Source organism: Channa argus, chromosome 10, assembly GCF_033026475.1.
Source record: "Channa argus isolate prfri chromosome 10, Channa argus male v1.0, whole genome shotgun sequence".
NCBI classification, from domain to species: Eukaryota; Metazoa; Chordata; class Actinopteri; order Anabantiformes; family Channidae; genus Channa; species Channa argus.
The window spans coordinates 7,377,258-7,394,349 of NC_090206.1; the positions used below are offsets into that span (position 1 = coordinate 7,377,258).

At 39.5% G+C, this 17,092-nt stretch overlaps 2 protein-coding genes across 4 annotated transcripts; both read right to left on the minus strand.

The window, feature by feature from the left end:
• Window positions 1-141: 141 nt before the first annotated feature.
• Window positions 142-5,542, minus strand: cnot7 (CCR4-NOT transcription complex, subunit 7). 3 transcript variants are annotated; one of them, XM_067519089.1, is made up of 7 exons: window positions 5,369-5,542; window positions 4,579-4,702; window positions 4,286-4,479; window positions 3,873-4,034; window positions 2,700-2,844; window positions 2,433-2,543; window positions 142-1,621 (listed from the first exon to the last, which is right to left on the minus strand). In XM_067519089.1, exons 2-7 carry the CDS (start codon window positions 4,693-4,695, stop codon window positions 1,490-1,492), a joined length of 861 nt encoding a protein of 286 aa, XP_067375190.1. In that variant the 5' UTR covers window positions 4,696-4,702; window positions 5,369-5,542; the 3' UTR covers window positions 142-1,489. The 3 variants fall into 3 exon arrangements, with proteins under 3 accessions (XP_067375190.1, XP_067375192.1, XP_067375191.1); XM_067519091.1 differs by lacking the exon at window positions 4,286-4,479; XM_067519090.1 differs by lacking the exon at window positions 5,369-5,542 and having other exon boundaries at window positions 4,286-4,498.
• A 1,125-nt stretch (window positions 5,543-6,667) lies between these two features.
• Window positions 6,668-16,089, minus strand: mtmr7a (myotubularin related protein 7a). Its single transcript, XM_067519088.1, has 14 exons — window positions 15,890-16,089; window positions 15,480-15,602; window positions 15,208-15,370; window positions 14,642-14,799; window positions 14,419-14,547; window positions 13,211-13,345; window positions 12,816-12,948; window positions 10,870-10,979; window positions 9,565-9,690; window positions 9,268-9,317; window positions 8,975-9,175; window positions 8,622-8,756; window positions 8,414-8,540; window positions 6,668-8,318 (listed from the first exon to the last, which is right to left on the minus strand). Exons 1-14 carry the CDS (start codon window positions 15,911-15,913, stop codon window positions 7,989-7,991), a joined length of 1,944 nt encoding a protein of 647 aa, XP_067375189.1. The 5' UTR covers window positions 15,914-16,089; the 3' UTR covers window positions 6,668-7,988.
• Window positions 16,090-17,092: the final 1,003 nt, after the last annotated feature.

Below are 17,092 nucleotides of genomic sequence, written 5' to 3' on the forward strand. Positions count from 1 at the left end.
AAACAATGCTGTTTTATATTGCATATTCATCATTTACCCTTTTACAGTGTGAGAAGTGGACTGCAGGAGGAAAGAAAAGTGAGTCTTTGATGCTTGTTGAGGATAAGTTGTGAACCTAAACACATCTAGGGAACTTCAGCCTACTATTCAACAACACAGCATTTATTCAAACTTTTTAGTACATGCGGCTCATCTACGCGGCATGAATCAACTTGAAAGCAGAACCAAAATAAAGAACAAAACGTGTCAAAGGGCAGAACTACATGTGGCATTAACTCCACCGGAACAAAAAGGTGCGTAACAAAAACTTATATAATTTTTTCAATGAGTAAAAGTTTTTTTCTTTTATTACAACATTAAGACTACAAAATTTTAATTTCAATTAAAAGTGAAAATGTACTCTCAATAGAGTAGGTCAGTGTAACCTGGGCACGTTCTAAAGCAGGTTATTTTGTTTTCAATACATTCTTGAATACTTTGTTTTTGTTTTTCTTTTAGGTCTGATGAATTTGGTTAAAACCGTGCAAGACCATGTAGACGTGATGCGTCTGTCCTTGTGTCAGTGAGGCTGTTTACATGCACAAATACCCGACAGTTGTCCATTGAACTCATTTGTATGCATCTCGGTACATACTGAAAATATTGTATACAACCATTCAGAGTATTGTAATGAATACAAACTGGAAAACGGCAACGTACAGGGTGGAGAAAATGGAGTTGACTTCTGTCAGCATCCCGTTTATGGAGTAGAATACACTATCTTGTCAGTTCAAGGCTTTTCACAGTGGGTTTAGAGCTTATTCAGGTTATTATTAATGTTTTAGTATGAACAAATGAAAAATACTTCCAACGAGATGTTCTTGTGCACATAAACACACTCACTGAGCGCTTCCTTTGCCATTATGTCATTCAAAATCTAATGACTGGGAAGGAGCACACTGACATGTGCTGCTTTAGTGTTGAATAGGAGATGAGCAGCACAATAAATTAAAGTTTAAAAGATAATGCAGCTAATATTAAGGCTGAGCATGGTGATAGTAAAGTTCTACAAGTTCACAATGTAAAATGGAAACGTAGAGAAGGCAGCAAAGAGGAGAAAGACACAGGAAACATTTTCAGCTTTCCATATAAAATCAGATTAGAGCTTTAAAGTGCAAAACATTCCTACAGAACATTTTAAGAAAACTAAAATCCCATCTTTTCAAATGTAAATCTAACTGAGCCAACCAGACAGTCTATGCTGCTTCGTGCCAATAAAAGACTAAACTCACACAAACACACACACACGCGCACAGCAGCAACGTGTGAGGGGAGAGCTGTGATATTCTGTTACTTAACGTGAGCAGAGCCTATGAGAAACAGCTTGCTAAATGATGTGTAAATGTTTTCTGTTCATCCATTATTATCATCATCCAGTTGTTGAAGTTTGGCCTCAGCGCCGCACTGATTGTGGAAGTGAACTGCAGGATAAGAGAGTTCCAGAGGGATGTCACGACTGCTGCTTGTTAGCCTCCTCTTCATAAGCGTTTCCCGTTCCGTTCTGGACATAGGCAGAGCCAGAGCCAAGCCCATACAGGTGACCACAGTACTTTGCATCATCGATATGATCCTCAAAGAACATCTGTAGAAAAGATAGATAAAACAACATAGTGAAAATGGACAGATTGTATATCTAATATCCAGTATTTGGTTTTATTAAAAGGAAGAATTCTGTTTAATTCTGGGAAACAGTTTTTTTAGTTTCAAGTCAAGATTGCTATCACACCCAGTCACTAATTTTAATTAGATCACCAATTCCAGTTGTCTACACAGGGCCGATAACTAGGGCTGCTTGGCTGTAGAAAAAAATTATAATCACAAATATCTTGTTTAATATTATATAACTTTTAAATTTCTATTTTAACTGGTATCGCACATTGAGTATTGTATTAGTAATGATGTAACATGATGTCTGCCATTGTCCAGTGACCTGAAAAATCCCTGTTGTATTTCTCATTTGTCTCTTCTTCTGTGGGAGTGGAAATGCCTGGCTGTGTGACAGGATTCTGCTGCATAATGTCAAACAACCTTATTATTATTATTATTATTATTATTATTATTATCAGACCAATGCGTTTTGGTAGATGACCTTCAGGGTTTCTTATAGTAAAACAGACAAGCACATTTAAATAGAATTGAATAGGAGAAACAAAAATACAGAAATAAATGGAAGAGAAACATTCGTGAACATATATTATTAGCCAGTTAGACACTTTACATTTAGACGTTTACACAGTTAGACGTTTACATTTTTGGCCAGTCTTCTTCTCAAGTTGGCAAAGAAACAAGGGGTGTTTCTGATAATTGACACAGGTGACACCATATTTAGAAAACAGGTAACTGTATTCAACAGGTAACATATTCAAAGTAACACGCTGACCTGATGAACCTACCTCTCTCATCTTGAAGAAAGCCATGCCTGTGAGTAAAGAGTCCGACCCAGCCTGATGTTGTGGTCCAATTCGCTCCAGCTCCAGCTGCTCAGCTACTTCCTGCAGCCCACCCTGAAACAAAACACTGTCAGTGACTCTGTCCCATGTTTCTAAAACAAAAACTGAGGGCAAACCTCAAAGGATTATCAAAGAAATGAAGATGTGAAGCATCAAACTAATATAAAAAGAGATACTCTTGCAATATGCTGTTATAATTATCAAAGTTACCTTCAGGTTTTTACAGCTCTTCATGAGGTACTTGACATCATAAATGACAGGGAAGTACAAGCGAAGAATCTCAAAGAAGTCAACCTCCTCCTCAGGCAAGTTAGCATTGGAAAGAATCTTGATCAGGTATCCAAAGTCATAGCCACTGCAACACAAATATATACACAAACACACGCACACATCTTATTCATGTGTTAAAGAGCACACAGCTACAGGCTCGAGTAAGATTTTGTCACTTTGATAATAATTTAAGGCAGGCTAAGCTGCTTTTGTTATGTCGCTGCTCGCAGACCCCTACGCCAAAAATAACACTTAAAGCATATTTTTAAGAAAATATCGGAACCCTCATAAACCATGGCTAATATGAATATTTTGTAAAATAATTACATGCTCAGGTAATTCACAACACACGCATTAGCTAATTCAATTGACAATGAATTCATGAGACAAAAATAAAAAGTACTAAGAAATAAATAAGAAATGTTATGCTACAAAAAATATCAAGAATATAAATAATAAAGTACATTCAAGCCTATTTATTAAAGTGTTTTCCAAACACCCGAACAAGGTGAAAAGGATGCTGAAATCCTAAGCTTTGTTTAATATCCAAAGCTTAGCTAAAGTGGGAAGCTAAAGGAATTTGTCAGGCAGCAGATAAATGACAAGAACCTCAGTGCTCTGTTACACAAAACTAATAATTACACATTAAAAAACTAAACATTTTCTTGTTTTAATGTGTTTGTAGCAAAATAATGCTAGTTATAAGCAACATCGTACCTCTCATTACAAGACAAACAATGTACAAACGGTCACACTATATAAACTGTATAGAAAAGAGGTTTCAAGTTCAAAACACACTGACAACATGGATGGTTTAGATAAAATCTACAGTGTGTTACTGTGTGTATATGGTGATGAGCAAGCAAGCATCAAATAATGTTCTATGATACCCGAATAACACAATGCATTTCTTGTTTAGTTTAATAACAAAGAAAGTGAAAACTTTTTATTGTGGCATAATAGGTTTGTCATTTCTGTACATTATGTAATGTTTGTGAATATTATGAGCAGAACAAGTATGATTCTTGTTCTGCAGCCATCTACAATATAGCTGCTATATAACAGAAATCAGAGGTCTTACAAAATAAGCTACTTACTGCAAAAGCTGAATACCTGTGAAAAGACAGCCACTTGACGCCATCACAGAGAACCACTCCTGATGTCATCAGCAGCTCTGCAAAGTACAGTGTCTCGATGCCTTCTTCCTCGTGCTTCTTGAACTGAATCCCTGAAGTGGTCAGAAGCTCAATAGAGTCCTGTGCATACATATCTTCTCTAATGAAAAACAACAAATTTCATACTATTATTATTACAAAAAATAAAAATAAAAAAATCGGGAATGTTCAAACACAGTTAAGACATTCTCCGAATTTTCTGAGTTTTACATTTTAAAAATTTGGATTGACAAACTGTTTACCCATTAACTCAAAACTTCTAGTAATGGTCAGGCCATAGCTGTCAGATTTAAGGCTATATTTGATTTTAACATAAATGTCTTGATGAAATAGACAGAGAAATCCTCTTACGTGAGGTTAAACTTAAAATTGAACTGCCATGTGGATGTTCCCGGAGGATATTCCCCTTGTTCATTCATAAATGTAAGGCCCAGCTGGATTATCTTGAGCAAATCCACATTGCAGCGCAGTAACTGGTACTGATAGTCAGCATTGCTTCTGAATTCTCCAATCGGTCTGGCTACAACACCTGGAAACTCTGTGTCCTGCAAGAAGACAACCCATCTATGCATGGAAACAAAACCTTGGTGCTTAAAAAAGTGGCAGACATCATTTTCCTCATGCCTCTGTGAGCTTCCACTCACCATAGCAATGTAGTTGTACTTTCGGATGACATGTCGGATCCTCTTCAGCTCCTCCTCCAGGTTGTTAGCCCAAACCTCACATATTCTTTGGCTGTGATCAACAGTAGCTGCGGGCATAGTGCCACTACACCATGCGAAGGAAAAAACAAAAAAGCAATAAAATCATGCTTCAAGAACACAGTAGGTTACACAGGTCTGTGATCTGGTCTGTCACAGACTAAGCAAAGGCACTGAACACATGCCAGCCAGATACACGAGAATAGTTAAACAAACAATTGAGCTGAAAATATATAACGTTAAAGTTACAATCTGATGAAATGCCATCTGCAGTGGGTATCAAATAACTGTCTCTACAATGTCAGCCTCCACAATGAGGATGAATATCATCTCTGAGGGGTGTGTGCTCCTTTCAGCAGTGGTACTTTAAGTTAACCGGTAAATTAACAAGTTACATAAACGTAAACAGACGAGGAGCAGCAGCTGTTGGGGACATGCAGGACATGCACATTTGTCTCTAACTAGCTAGCTCTCACATTGTGCTAGCGAGGTTACCTGTAGAAGCTTTCATGCAACACACACAGCTAGCATTGGTTAACATGAGCAGTGCATAGGACAGTGTCAGGTGGGCAGCTGTGTACAGTCCCAACAAGCTTCTCAAGGAGACAACTGCCTCTGAGACAACTGTGTACAGAATGTGGAAGACACTACTAGCGGCTAACTAGCAGCACTCACACACTGTTAACGTTATATACTCAGCGCCACTTTGTTCACAGCAGCTTCGTTAACTTACCGTTCCCCAAAAACCGGGCGACTGTGGGTCTTAAACGAATACTATCTACAAACTCTTATTTTTTTCTACGCTACCGTGCCGGGGGTTTTCCGCTAACTTTTAAATTGTTTCAATAATGTATCGATGTCAACCTACAGCTGCCATCATAGCTGAGCATTCTACACGACGTCATCACGTAAAAAGGAAACGTTATGCACGTATTGATGTATATTTTACTGGATGTATATTCTAAATATTACCACTACTACTACTACATGTACTGTTAATGATAATAACAACAATAATTATAGTAGAAAGCATGTAGTCGTTGAGAAAAAGAATACGTTTTATTTGTCGTTTAAATACATTGTCAATTAAGTAAATTAAAGTAGATTTTTATTCCTAAAGCTGAACCAGCAATTACATCACTGTGAATTTTCGTTTTTTATCATTACACAAACAATGTTAGGCTATATTTCATATTTAATTTTTGAACATAGGAATTAGAACAATTTGCAAAGAATATAAAGGAAAATGAAAACGTAAAAAAAAGTCAAATTGACACTGCTTGCAGATAACAAATAAAAGCAAAAAACAAAAAGAACAGCGCTGCTGGTATTGGCAGTCTGTCGCGATCTGAATCACAGCCAGTACAGCTGGGCAGATGTTCATCACAACAAGGACTTGAGTTTTAATTCCTACATATCTGGGACAGCTTGTGTTACCATTAACTAAATCTACCTGATTATGTCATAAGATCTAGCCATAAATTGAGCTGATTCCTCAGTTCTAACATAAATTGTCTTCTTTCACACAATGGATGTTCTTGAAATGATGAGAATTGGGGAATTTCAGTTCTACACCATTTTATAACACTATGTGCTATTAAATTATTACACAATTTAGTAACACAGTTTTATTAAATTATGTGCCATTCTTAATAAAGCCAAACTGTGCAGCTCATTGACTTTAAGCCAAATTAATTTCCAGCTGTTTAGAAGAATTACTGAATACCCAAATAGTGGATACATTCATGCCTATATTACACTGACTATATTAGGTAACTTTTCTTTAGAACAATGGGTCATTAAACCTACAAAAAAATATATAGTTTTTGCTATTCACACACACACACACACACACACACACACACACATATATATGTAATTTCTTAAAAGCTATTCTATTAACAATTTCTGAAATTTCTAAATCAAACCAATGAACCAAAACAATTTTAATTACTACATAGCACTAAGGATAAATTAGATTTTTATGTGAGTGTTTGTGTAATTTGGCAAAAACACAACCAAGTAAGAACTGTTAAATTGCTGTCCATAAAATATTGTTTATTTTCACATGGAAACTGTCACAATTCACAAAACGTCTTCCATTTAAACAACCAAATGCTGCAAAATAAAGCCCTCTTTTTTCACAAGGTCAAAAAGTATTTAGACCAGACATTTTAAACTATTATACAAATTAAAACAATGTGCAAAAAAGCAAAGACCACAGTAGTCAAAAATAGGTCAAAGTACAAAAATATCTTCACATGCTTTGCTCAATTACCTATGCATTGTTTATTTGCAGTTCTTTATTGTAGCTACAATTAAGAGTACTACACGCTTAAATTGAACAGTTTCAATGCTAATTCTACAGTTAAGATGCCACAAATATTGAAATGAAGTCAGTCTTCTGGTTCCTGTTTTCTGCTGATCAAAGCAGTAATACATTTGTGTTCAGATGCTCTACTCCACTGGTTCAGTAGTAATATCATTTACTGTGCACTATTTTTCAATTCCCTTTGGTAGTAATTTTGATTTGTTAAAAATGGTGTTGAAATAAGGTGGACAGAAATATATAATTTTGCAGTGTCTTGTTTGTATAGCTTATATTGCACTTTATATTATATGAGCACATGTAAAAAATTCTTTAAAAAGTTGAAATACCCATGTGACCAACAGTCAATCAACCACAACTCACCACTCGTTAATGCATTGTAATGAATCCAATGACCCAGCAGGGGTCACTTTGGTGTTCCATCATAATTTGTTTGGCGTTTCAAACTCAACTACACTGCCATTAGAATAAAGTTTTGGTCGTTGTTTAGGCCACACTAGAGAACTGAACCCAGAAAGCCTGTAGGTTGCAGTCACTTTAAGGTGCATAAGCTTTACAAAGCTGGCGGTAAACAAAATTAACTATTTAAAAAACAAACAAACAAAAAAAAACAAAAACAAAAACCAATATAATAACCAGACATAATAACTATGGAGGAGGCAGAGGGAAACGTAATAACATTCATATACAACTGATAACAATAGAAAGCAAGTTGGAAAATTGGTGAATTTGCCCTTTTTAGGGTAAATACTGTACTTTGTTCCTGTTTTCTTCCATAATGTGTTTGGAAGAACTTAATATAAAACAAGACACAAACGCCTTTCATTTGACTTTCAAAGTAAACAATATCTTAGATCCAATGTCAGTAAAAATTTAATTCAACTATGTAACCCGAACAAGACTTACAGCATCACTGGAGATAACCAATCACCAGGCGATTTGGTGAATATAAAGGTAGTGTTTGTTCAGCAGCAGTAAAGCTGCTGTAGCTTCCACCACACGCTACATTTGATCAGACAACAGACTAGACAGCCTCATCAGAGTCTGGTTCCCTGGTGCTGTCTTCACTGAAAGGTGAACGGCAGCTCAAGTCTGCAATCCCCGACTCCTGGTCACTGCCGTTGGAGAGATTGGATTCAGATATTTGGTTCAAATCTTGGGGCAGGAGAATCAGGCTTCTGTCTGGTGCTTTTGCCTGACACAGGCTGCTGGTGATGAAGTCCCCAGTGTAGTCCTGAGGGGTGTTGGCCAAACTGAGGTCATTACCCACAGCCCACGCTGTGGGGCTCTTATCAAAGGTAGTGGCTTTCTGGGTAACATTCCACCCCGGCTCCTGCTCTAGCTGAGCAATTTTCTATTGAAAACAAAACATTAGTCAGACATACAAGCAGATTAAAAACACTTATCATGAGAAATGCGTTGCGGTGCGAATTTACGGCTCTGCCTTACCTGTTTGTGTGATGCCAGCTGCTCCTCCAGTTGCTGAGTCTCCTCGTGGATAGTCTTCAGGTAATCCTCTACAGACTGCCGAGGATGCATCCCTCGGTCAAAACGATTGTATAATCCTCTCCAAAATCTACACCAAGAAAGAGTTCAAGAGTTTAAGTATTCAAGTGAGAAATGTTAAAATGAAGTCTTCTTTTATTTAACAACCTACCTAAAACAGTAGGGGGCGGTACATGGTCGGAGGAGCCCCTGAGCCTGGCTGAGGCCTGGTCTGTACAGAGGGTTGATGTAGTCTGCACGGTTTGTCCACAGATAACTCCACAAAGAATGAGTCCTCTTGTGCACCCTGTATGAATGTTGAGTGGCAAAGAGTAAAGACCAGGAAAAACAAGAGACAAAAGACAAGATTATTTGTTGGTGTTTTTAAAAAAAACTGATTTAGAATACAGTAAAGTTATTTTTTGTTTCTGCTGTGTTGAGTTAAGCTCTACTCACACAAGCCCAGTAAAGTGATAAACAAATAGCTGTCCCTTTTGTTCAGTGGTCACAGGTTTAAAATCTCACCCCAGCTCTATCCTCTCCCGCTGGTTGTTGCCAATGAAGTTGCCATACTGGCAGGAGTAGATGTGGCTGTGAATGGTGATGAGGAATCTCTCATTGAATTCAAAGGCACAGGGAAATTGCTCCATCAGCTGCCACACGCACTCCAGGAACTGGTCGATGATGGGAGACACCTCTTTAGAGTCTCCCACCAGGTGGTTGCATCTGGATTACAGGTGAGTGCAGTTAGGTGAAAAACAAATCTAAAAATCACACTCTACACACCTCGAAAGTGTTTGCATGTTTCATTGTCAGACCTGTGAGAGAACTTGTGTCCAAACGACACCCAGTCTTTCTCGATGAGAACCTAAGTGCAGAAAAACTTTATCACTAAAGCAGAAGACAACTTCAGTTTATGGACACTTTGAATTTAAACAGGTCATGAATAAAGATTCAAACATAGTGGATAGTCAATCCCTATGCTATCTGCTGAAGAATGGGACTACATATATAAACACAATGTTTCAGAGGGTTATGTGACATTCACATTGCTGTTTCTGAGAGGAAATCCTGCACACATAGTTTAAATACAAAGCCACGAGTTCAATGTCTACCATTAGTCCTCGTAGGGTCCTGTAGTAGGGATCCAGCAGCACACAGGCCACTGAACACACCTGAGCAGTCCTGTCCCACCCATCTGAACAGTGAACCAGGACACTGACACCCTCCTCTGCAACAGCCTGCACACAGACAGAGTACATTAGTCACACTCATTAATAGCTAATTTGAAATTTTATTTGCATCAAGTTGTAGCTGAGCTGTAAATATTTCAGCACGTGATAAGTTATCTGGCAATTTCTCTGCTGGTGATGCTTTTGAAAGATAAAGATAAAGAAGCAGAGATGGAATTTCGCTTAAAGAATAAACAAATCTCAAGGCCCAAATGTTGAAATAAAACACTAAGTTAAAGCAATAACGTTATGTTTTTGACACTTAAAAGTGCTATAGAGCAGTGGTTTAACCAGGAAGCCGTGGCCCACTAGGGGGTCTCAGTGACCACAGAGGGGAGTCCCAATACACTGCAAAGTCAAGTGCTTAGTGTACTAAACTGTGCTATCAAGAGCACGAATTAAGGGACATCTGTGCACAAATTTCTTTTTTTTCAGCGGCATGAGACAGATCTGTTGTGTTTGTATAAATAATAATAAGTTCTAATGTATTTCCAAGCAAAAATATTTAGCAGAAGGCTAATAAACATTTGTTCCAGTTTTCTAGTAATCACCGGTTGTGGTGGTCGCATGTCAACACTCATACACATACACCAGAAAATGGAAGAAAGAAAAACAATGCTGGCGATAACACATAGATGGAAGCATTGCTCAGTTAAAAATACAAAAAATAATGTGCATGTTTTAAGGGAAAGAAAGTGCATTCAGTGAAAAACACTGTACCATAAATGAGATGTGTTTTCATCTGTATATCAGCTAAAATACCTAAAGTAAGAGAAAATAAATCAACAAAAAACTGCCTCTCAGAATCTATGCTCTTCAACTTTAGGGAAATACACAGTTGTTATAAGTTTACTGTAGTTATTTTGTATGTGTGAGAGGTCTGAGGCAGTTAGCTGAGATATTTTATGAGTAATTTAAGGGTCTATGGTAAACAACAGTCTTGGGGAAAGGGGAATCTACCAGTCACTAAAAAAACCTTGTTTTAATTTTAAGGCCACAGTTTTGGTGCTGTTCTTCTGAGAGCTGTATCCAATATTCTGTCCACCCCACACATCTCTCAGGGTGTATTAAAGCATTTACTGCAGGGCTGTTTTAGCATGTGTACTTTGTAATACTTACCATCTCTACACAGAGAGAATATTGAGTACAGGGTTGAGGCAGACAGCAGAGATTAACCTCCAGACTGACCTTGGCGATGAAGATGCCAGCATCCAAAACAGCTTTGATGTGCTTCAGCCAGCCTGAGCTCTCCAGACCCTCCAGGAAGTCGGACATAGAAGGAGAGCGCAGCTCACACACTGTAACCACAACACAGCTGTCTCACTGGCAGGAAACATGGAGCATACCTGATCACTAGACCAGACAGTCCCCAACATCTCTAATAAAATCCATGAGAACAAATTTATGGCAGAATCAGTTCATGGCATAAGCTACAAATGGGTCACACAAGTGTTGTTTTTCAAAACAGACCTTCTGTTTCTCATGTGATTGTTCATTTGAACGCTAGTTAAAGTTTTAAGTCACGCAGAAACATGCCTGAAGGGATGGAAATGTCAGTCTGCTAGACAGTCCGTCAACTTCAGCCTGGACACATATCTCAACAACTACCGGATGGAGTTATCATGGCATGCACACACATTCCTGGTCCCCACAGGATGAATTAAAGTGATTTAGGAGAACTGTTATTCCATCTAGCACTCGAGGCAGCCTGAACATATCGTGTGAAGAATCGAAATCTAACAGATGGATGCACAACAGATGCCATTTCTATTACCATCTACTGTAGTTTGTGTTAAGTGCCAACTAGCAATGTCATTGTGCGACTATACTGCTGCTCAATCAACATGAGAGTGCAGCTACATGAGATCTAAATCCTGAAAATATCTTCTGCTACGTAAGATGGGCGTTTGTGTTGGAGGTGATGTTTTTCTTTGATTGTGAAGTGTTGGCTTCATGTCTGTTATAGGTTTGTCTGTTTGATGCAGCGGCCTGTGATAGTAGTACTGACAACAGAGTCCTAACATATTGTATCCCACCATTACCCTGCTGATGTTAGCATTTTAGTTAAAGAAACTACTGTGCCAAACAACAGCCTCACAGACAGCAGAATCCTGGTTTTGACAATTTAAAAATATGAATGAAAGGCAAAGCCATGGATAAACACAATAACTTACAGATCCATTTCTGTACCATAAGCCTTAGTGTAATGTTTGTTTATCTTGCAAAACTGATTCAGAAGTTTATTTTTCCATCTTCAGAGTTCACCATAAATATCTGAAGGGTCACTGAGGGGCAGAGTGACATAAATGACTCCACAGCTGACATTTACTGAGGACAATTGAACACATTAACGATCAGGTGTAGGTGTTGACAGAGGTAACTGTGTTTTTGCTGACACTACATCAGTTCGCTGGCCTGTAAAAGCACTATGCAGTCAGTGGCAGGAGAGCAAGCAGGTGAACAGGTTCATTCAACCTTTGGTTTAATAACACTTAAGAACCACGTTCTTCCACTTACAAGAAAGGCTTAAGCTAATCCTGCCATCCAGGGGGTCTTCTAAATCTAATTCAAGTGTGCAATTGTGCAGAGAAAGTGAGGCAGGCTCTGAGGTTCAAGCGCTGTCCATCGTATTTAAAGACTTCCCTTGTGCTGCCAGGGGGCAAAGAGTTATCACAACCCAGAACAGCTATAACTTTTCAGACTTGAAATCACTTCATTCTCACGCCCTCTCTCTCTCTTTGGGGGATAAGGTCTTGGATTGTCCACTCTGGGAAACCAAAATAGCTCAGAAACAGAATCCAGATGGATTCAAAGTCTTCCTAGGAGCACCCCTGCACAATACCCAGAAATTCTGCTGTGGACTCATTTAATGCCTGACTGCAGCACAGTCCAGTCTGCATGGGTGCATATTAAAAGCCACAGGGAGAACATGGGGCCTTGCTCTACCGTAGTAGGACGAAGAAGCAGACAATGCCAAAAAAATATACATTCCATTTCACAAACACTGATGTGACGCAACATTTTTGACTCAGTGGTGGATCTACTGCTGGGGTGTCAAACTGTTTCTACAATTACAGTAAAAGAAAAACAAAAAGTCACCATAGGAAATTATCTTAGGAAGACACAATAATTACCTTCTAGCATTTTTTGTTGGCTGTTTCTCATGACATGAATGTTCTCAATGCCGAGGAACTGGAATTTAATGTTGGAATAATTGTCTTCATTCTCGTAACCTTTTCCTGCAGCTCGGTTTGCTATCGCATTCAGCTACAAGAACATCCAGTGTGAGGAATCAGCAGAACACATTTTTACAAAGGGAAAATAACAAAAGAAAAAATACAAATCAAGTTTCTGTTACATAATATAACACATTATAACACAATGGTTCAGCCAGTATGTTCAAATCTTTAGATGTGAGCACATCCAGCTGCTAAAACACAGTATGGAAAGTAAAGTCCACCTGAACATACAACGCTTTACTCTGAGACTTGTATTTTTGCAGTCTATTCTTTAAGCACAAAGGGGTCACCTTAGGCCTGGTGTCCACCACATACATGAAGTCGCTGCGGGGATTGGACCTCAAAATGGCCTCCAGCATCTGTTCATCCTCCAGGCAGCGAGCGCTGAAACCTGACAGGGGTTGGCTGCTTCGGCAGATGGCAGCCTGGGAGGAAGCAAGAGGCACTCAGACTTCATGCAGGAATGTTTCTAACAACGATCCTTGATTTAAAAGTATTATAACTTTGTATGAACTTTGGAATACATAAATCCAAGATATGAGAATCAGCAGGAAGACAAATATAACTACTTTTTCTTTTGCTGCATGTTCCATTGAAAATAAACAACAACACATATCTCCGCTTAAGAGCCACAAGGGAAAGGACCACAGATTGTTGTGTGTTCTCCTCTGGCTCATGAACCAGAATGGAGTGCCTTTGTATGACCTGAGCTCCACACCCCAGACTATCAACCCTGGGAAGCTGACCTCGCACACATAAAGCACTCCAAATGCCCAGTCAAGGAGAAAAAGGATAAATTATGATTCCGTTACATGGCTTTTATAAATATAAAGAGCTGTAGGGAAGGTGAGGATTTGGTTTTTTAGATCACAGAATGGACAATTCTTGCTTCATCTCTTCATAAAACAGTATTGTACTGCCTTATGGTGTTGTAGCAAAAGGTACAACATTTAAAGAAACCATTAACCTGTGTGATTAACAGGCTACCATCAGCTGAATAACAGAACCAGTGGTCTGATGTAGACTTGCCCATGTGCAGAACAAATCTGTTTTATTTCCATCTGCACAAATGAAAAAGAGCAACAACTTACTGCCTATCAGTTAAAAATGCCCAGAAGAACTGCCAAGAACTCAACAGCTGTGACTTACAGTTTATATTATGGCTTTTTGTGGAACAAAAACTTTTGACTCCTTGAAGAGGGAGGGGGGCTCTGAGATTGATCAGCTGATACCACAACTCACTTAAGTAACAACAACAGGAGAAGAAAAGATGAAATGCAAGAATGAAATTCTGTCACCGTGACATCTCACATCCTAATATGCAACCTCTTACAGTATGTATGTTGATAAAATTTCCTCTTCATTTCAATTTGTTGGCCTGAGTTGGACAGTTCTGTTAATTTTGGTATAGTCAGCACTGATGCAGATACCTAATTTCTGCCGAGTTTAATAGCAGGCATACGAAAAATAAAAATTAACTGTATACATGTCAACTTACATGATTTTCTTTGGAGTAGTATGACAGAGTGGGAAATCGCCCTCTGCTTCTGAACTTGGAGCTCCCCACTATAACTGGAAGTGTGGCTGACTCAGGTACAAACAGGTCAGCAGGGTACGTGTCACTCACCTTTGCAGAAATAAATTTAATGAGAGTCTAAGCAAGTGTGATCTCCACATTCGGATGAAAAAGTATGGCTGGTTATAGATGTCAGCTCGCTGACCTTATAGTGTTGGTTGACAGGGGAGAGTTTCCACAGGGAGTCTGGGAGGCCCATTCTGCAGTAATCAGCCTTTAGGTCCAGGAAGTTCCATTCCTGCTGCCTCTCATCTTCTTCAACATTAGGCTTATAGGAGAAGCAGTACAGCTCCGAATAGCTCTCTGCAAGGCATAACACTGGTAAGTTTTGAGGAGCAAAACCTTTGAATTGCACCAACTTTAGCACTGGTGTTGCAAGAGCAGGGAAGAGATCTGGGATCTAAAGTATGCTGGAGGCAGAAACAGATTGTAATAGAGGATTTCAGACTGTAATATTACATAGACCAGTAGTTCCAAACCCTGGGCCTCAGGGACACCCTGCCCTGCTTGTTTTCCTATCCCTACCCAACTAGTGCCCTTTGACCTACTGCTGATTAGCTGGGTCAGGTGTGGTCCATCAGTCAGAGGCTGCAATATACCAATTTACTTTAGAGTTTTGAAAACAAGCAGGACAGAGAGTCCGTGAGGAGGACCAGGGTGTGCAAGAACCTCACGAAACTAATCCTTTGCTTAGCTCGTACCACTGCTCACCTGGCTGGGAGAGGCGCTCTAGGGACAGGTGAACATCGTGGCATTCCCGCTCTCCAGGAATAACAAAATGAAGAACCTGGAAGTTCTTACAGTGAACTAGCAGGGAACATCCTGAGGCCACCCCAGATTGTTTCTCCACACTGCACACCAAACTGTGAAGCACCTGATCAGATCAAAAGGAGGAAATGCACATTGCAAACACAGTTGCACTGTATTTACGACGTTGCTCCTAACAACCCGGCTGACTTCTGGCCCACTGAGGTCATACCTACCCATGTTTCATTGCGCACTGCAGCCTGACTCTCTACAAAGATGGAGTGCGTGGCGGTCAGGTAGAGGGTGCCCACCCTGCTTCTTCTGGACGAGACTCTGTCAAGCAGCCCGACATTCTCCACCTGGTGGAGTAAGGAGAGCATAAGACAGCCTCATCTTTAACTTCTGTACGCATGTGTTATCTGCACCGAAACACAACCACTCCCAGCTTTATGATGCAGCTGACCGCATGACCCAGGCTGCCTACGTGGCCGACGCAGCGCACTCAGCCTTTAAATTAATCATATGTTTGCTTAATTATTCGAGAGTTAAACTCTGCATCGAGTGTGAGTGCACATGACGGGTGGAGGTGAGGTGTGAGTCTGGAGGTACAATGCGGACATGCAGCTAATCCCTGCACCGCGGTTACCTTTGGTAGTCGGATGTGCTCCATCAGCAGCTTCCTGTGACTGAACCAAAACAACTACTGACAGTGCCACATGCGTACAGTACAGTCACAGTATGTGGTGCGTTTGCTCAGATGGTGAAGGTTGTTTGTCAGTAGAGTCCAGGTAAGTCCTGCCAGAACCCTGCGCCTGCCTTATGTGGCTGCACGGCGGCTGCTGCGCAGGGTCCTAAAGCCCCCTCTCCCTGGGTTCTGCAATGACCTCAGTCCATGGAAGAGGATCCTCACCCAAATTCCAAGTCCAGTACGAACTAATGAGGTGGCCAAAACTTAGCTAGCCTGTAACTTTAAGAAGTATAAGTTTATGGCTTTGTATAAACTTAATGGTTCGGGTGCTGCCAGTTGAGTCTCTAACCATCATCCTGAAACTTCAATGTTTTTCAAGGTGAACTTCACTATTTTTGGCTTAGTGTATTGAAATGTTTACAATTCGTTTATTAAAAATGATAGAAATAAACAGTCACAGACTGTAGATACTGCAGAGGATGGTGACTTTATCAAAGCCTGCTCAGTGGTACAGGTGTTTTAATGTATTCTGGCAGATTAGACCTGCTGAGGTTCCTGTAAAGGGAATTACTGGCTCATCAAATAGCTGTAATATGACAAGGAGGAGGAGGATGGTCACATGAACAGGTGAGGTCTTAAAAAGCAACATAAATGAAAAAAAAAGTTTGTAGGCAGGTTGCGGAGAGACTTTTGGAACAATGTAAGTAATTGTAATAAGAAAGACACTGTCCAGCTCTCAGGTGGAAGATGAGTCCATCTGCAGCTCTGTAAAAAGTCCAAATGTAGTTGACACCAATATCAAACTTGTTTAATTTGTTAAGATGTTAAGGGGTGTGTCATAAAATAATCCAGCAGAGTTTAAAAATGGGTCTGGCACTGACCATAAAATATCGAGTTTGTCAAAGTAAATGTTGCATTGTTAAGCGGTGTGACTTGTAGATATCTGTTCACCTACTTTCTTTTGACAGTTTATTTATTTTGGCAAGTTATACCCAATTTTAAATGTGAGCAGAGCAGCCAGGTGATCTGATCTAAGATCTGTTTTATCCCCAATACACTGTATGGGAATTAGGAATAATTGCCTCATAGAAAAGCATAAAGGGAAGGTTCTTTATTTAGACTTGTAAACCTTACTTAGTGAGGAATTCATTTTTGGAAGAG

Excerpts from the sequence above, each read along its gene's own strand:
- cnot7 (XM_067519089.1), bottom strand. The coding sequence starts at position 4,695 with ATGCCCGCAGCTACTGTTGATCACAGCCAAAGAATATGTGAGGTTTGG. Across the intron at positions 4,035-4,285 it reads AATTTTAAGTTTAACCTCAC|AGAAGATATGTATGCACAGG; the intron begins GTAAGAGGATTT and ends GTTTTTCATTAG. Across the intron at positions 1,622-2,432 it reads CTTTCTTCAAGATGAGAGAG|ATGTTCTTTGAGGATCATAT; the intron begins GTAGGTTCATCA and ends TCTTTTCTACAG.
- mtmr7a (XM_067519088.1), bottom strand. The coding sequence starts at position 15,913 with ATGGAGCACATCCGACTACCAAAG. Across the intron at positions 15,603-15,889 it reads AGCACATCCGACTACCAAAG|GTGGAGAATGTCGGGCTGCT; the intron begins GTAACCGCGGTG and ends TTACTCCACCAG. Across the intron at positions 9,691-10,869 it reads CTGGCATCTTCATCGCCAAG|GCTGTTGCAGAGGAGGGTGT; the intron begins GTCAGTCTGGAG and ends GTCTGTGTGCAG.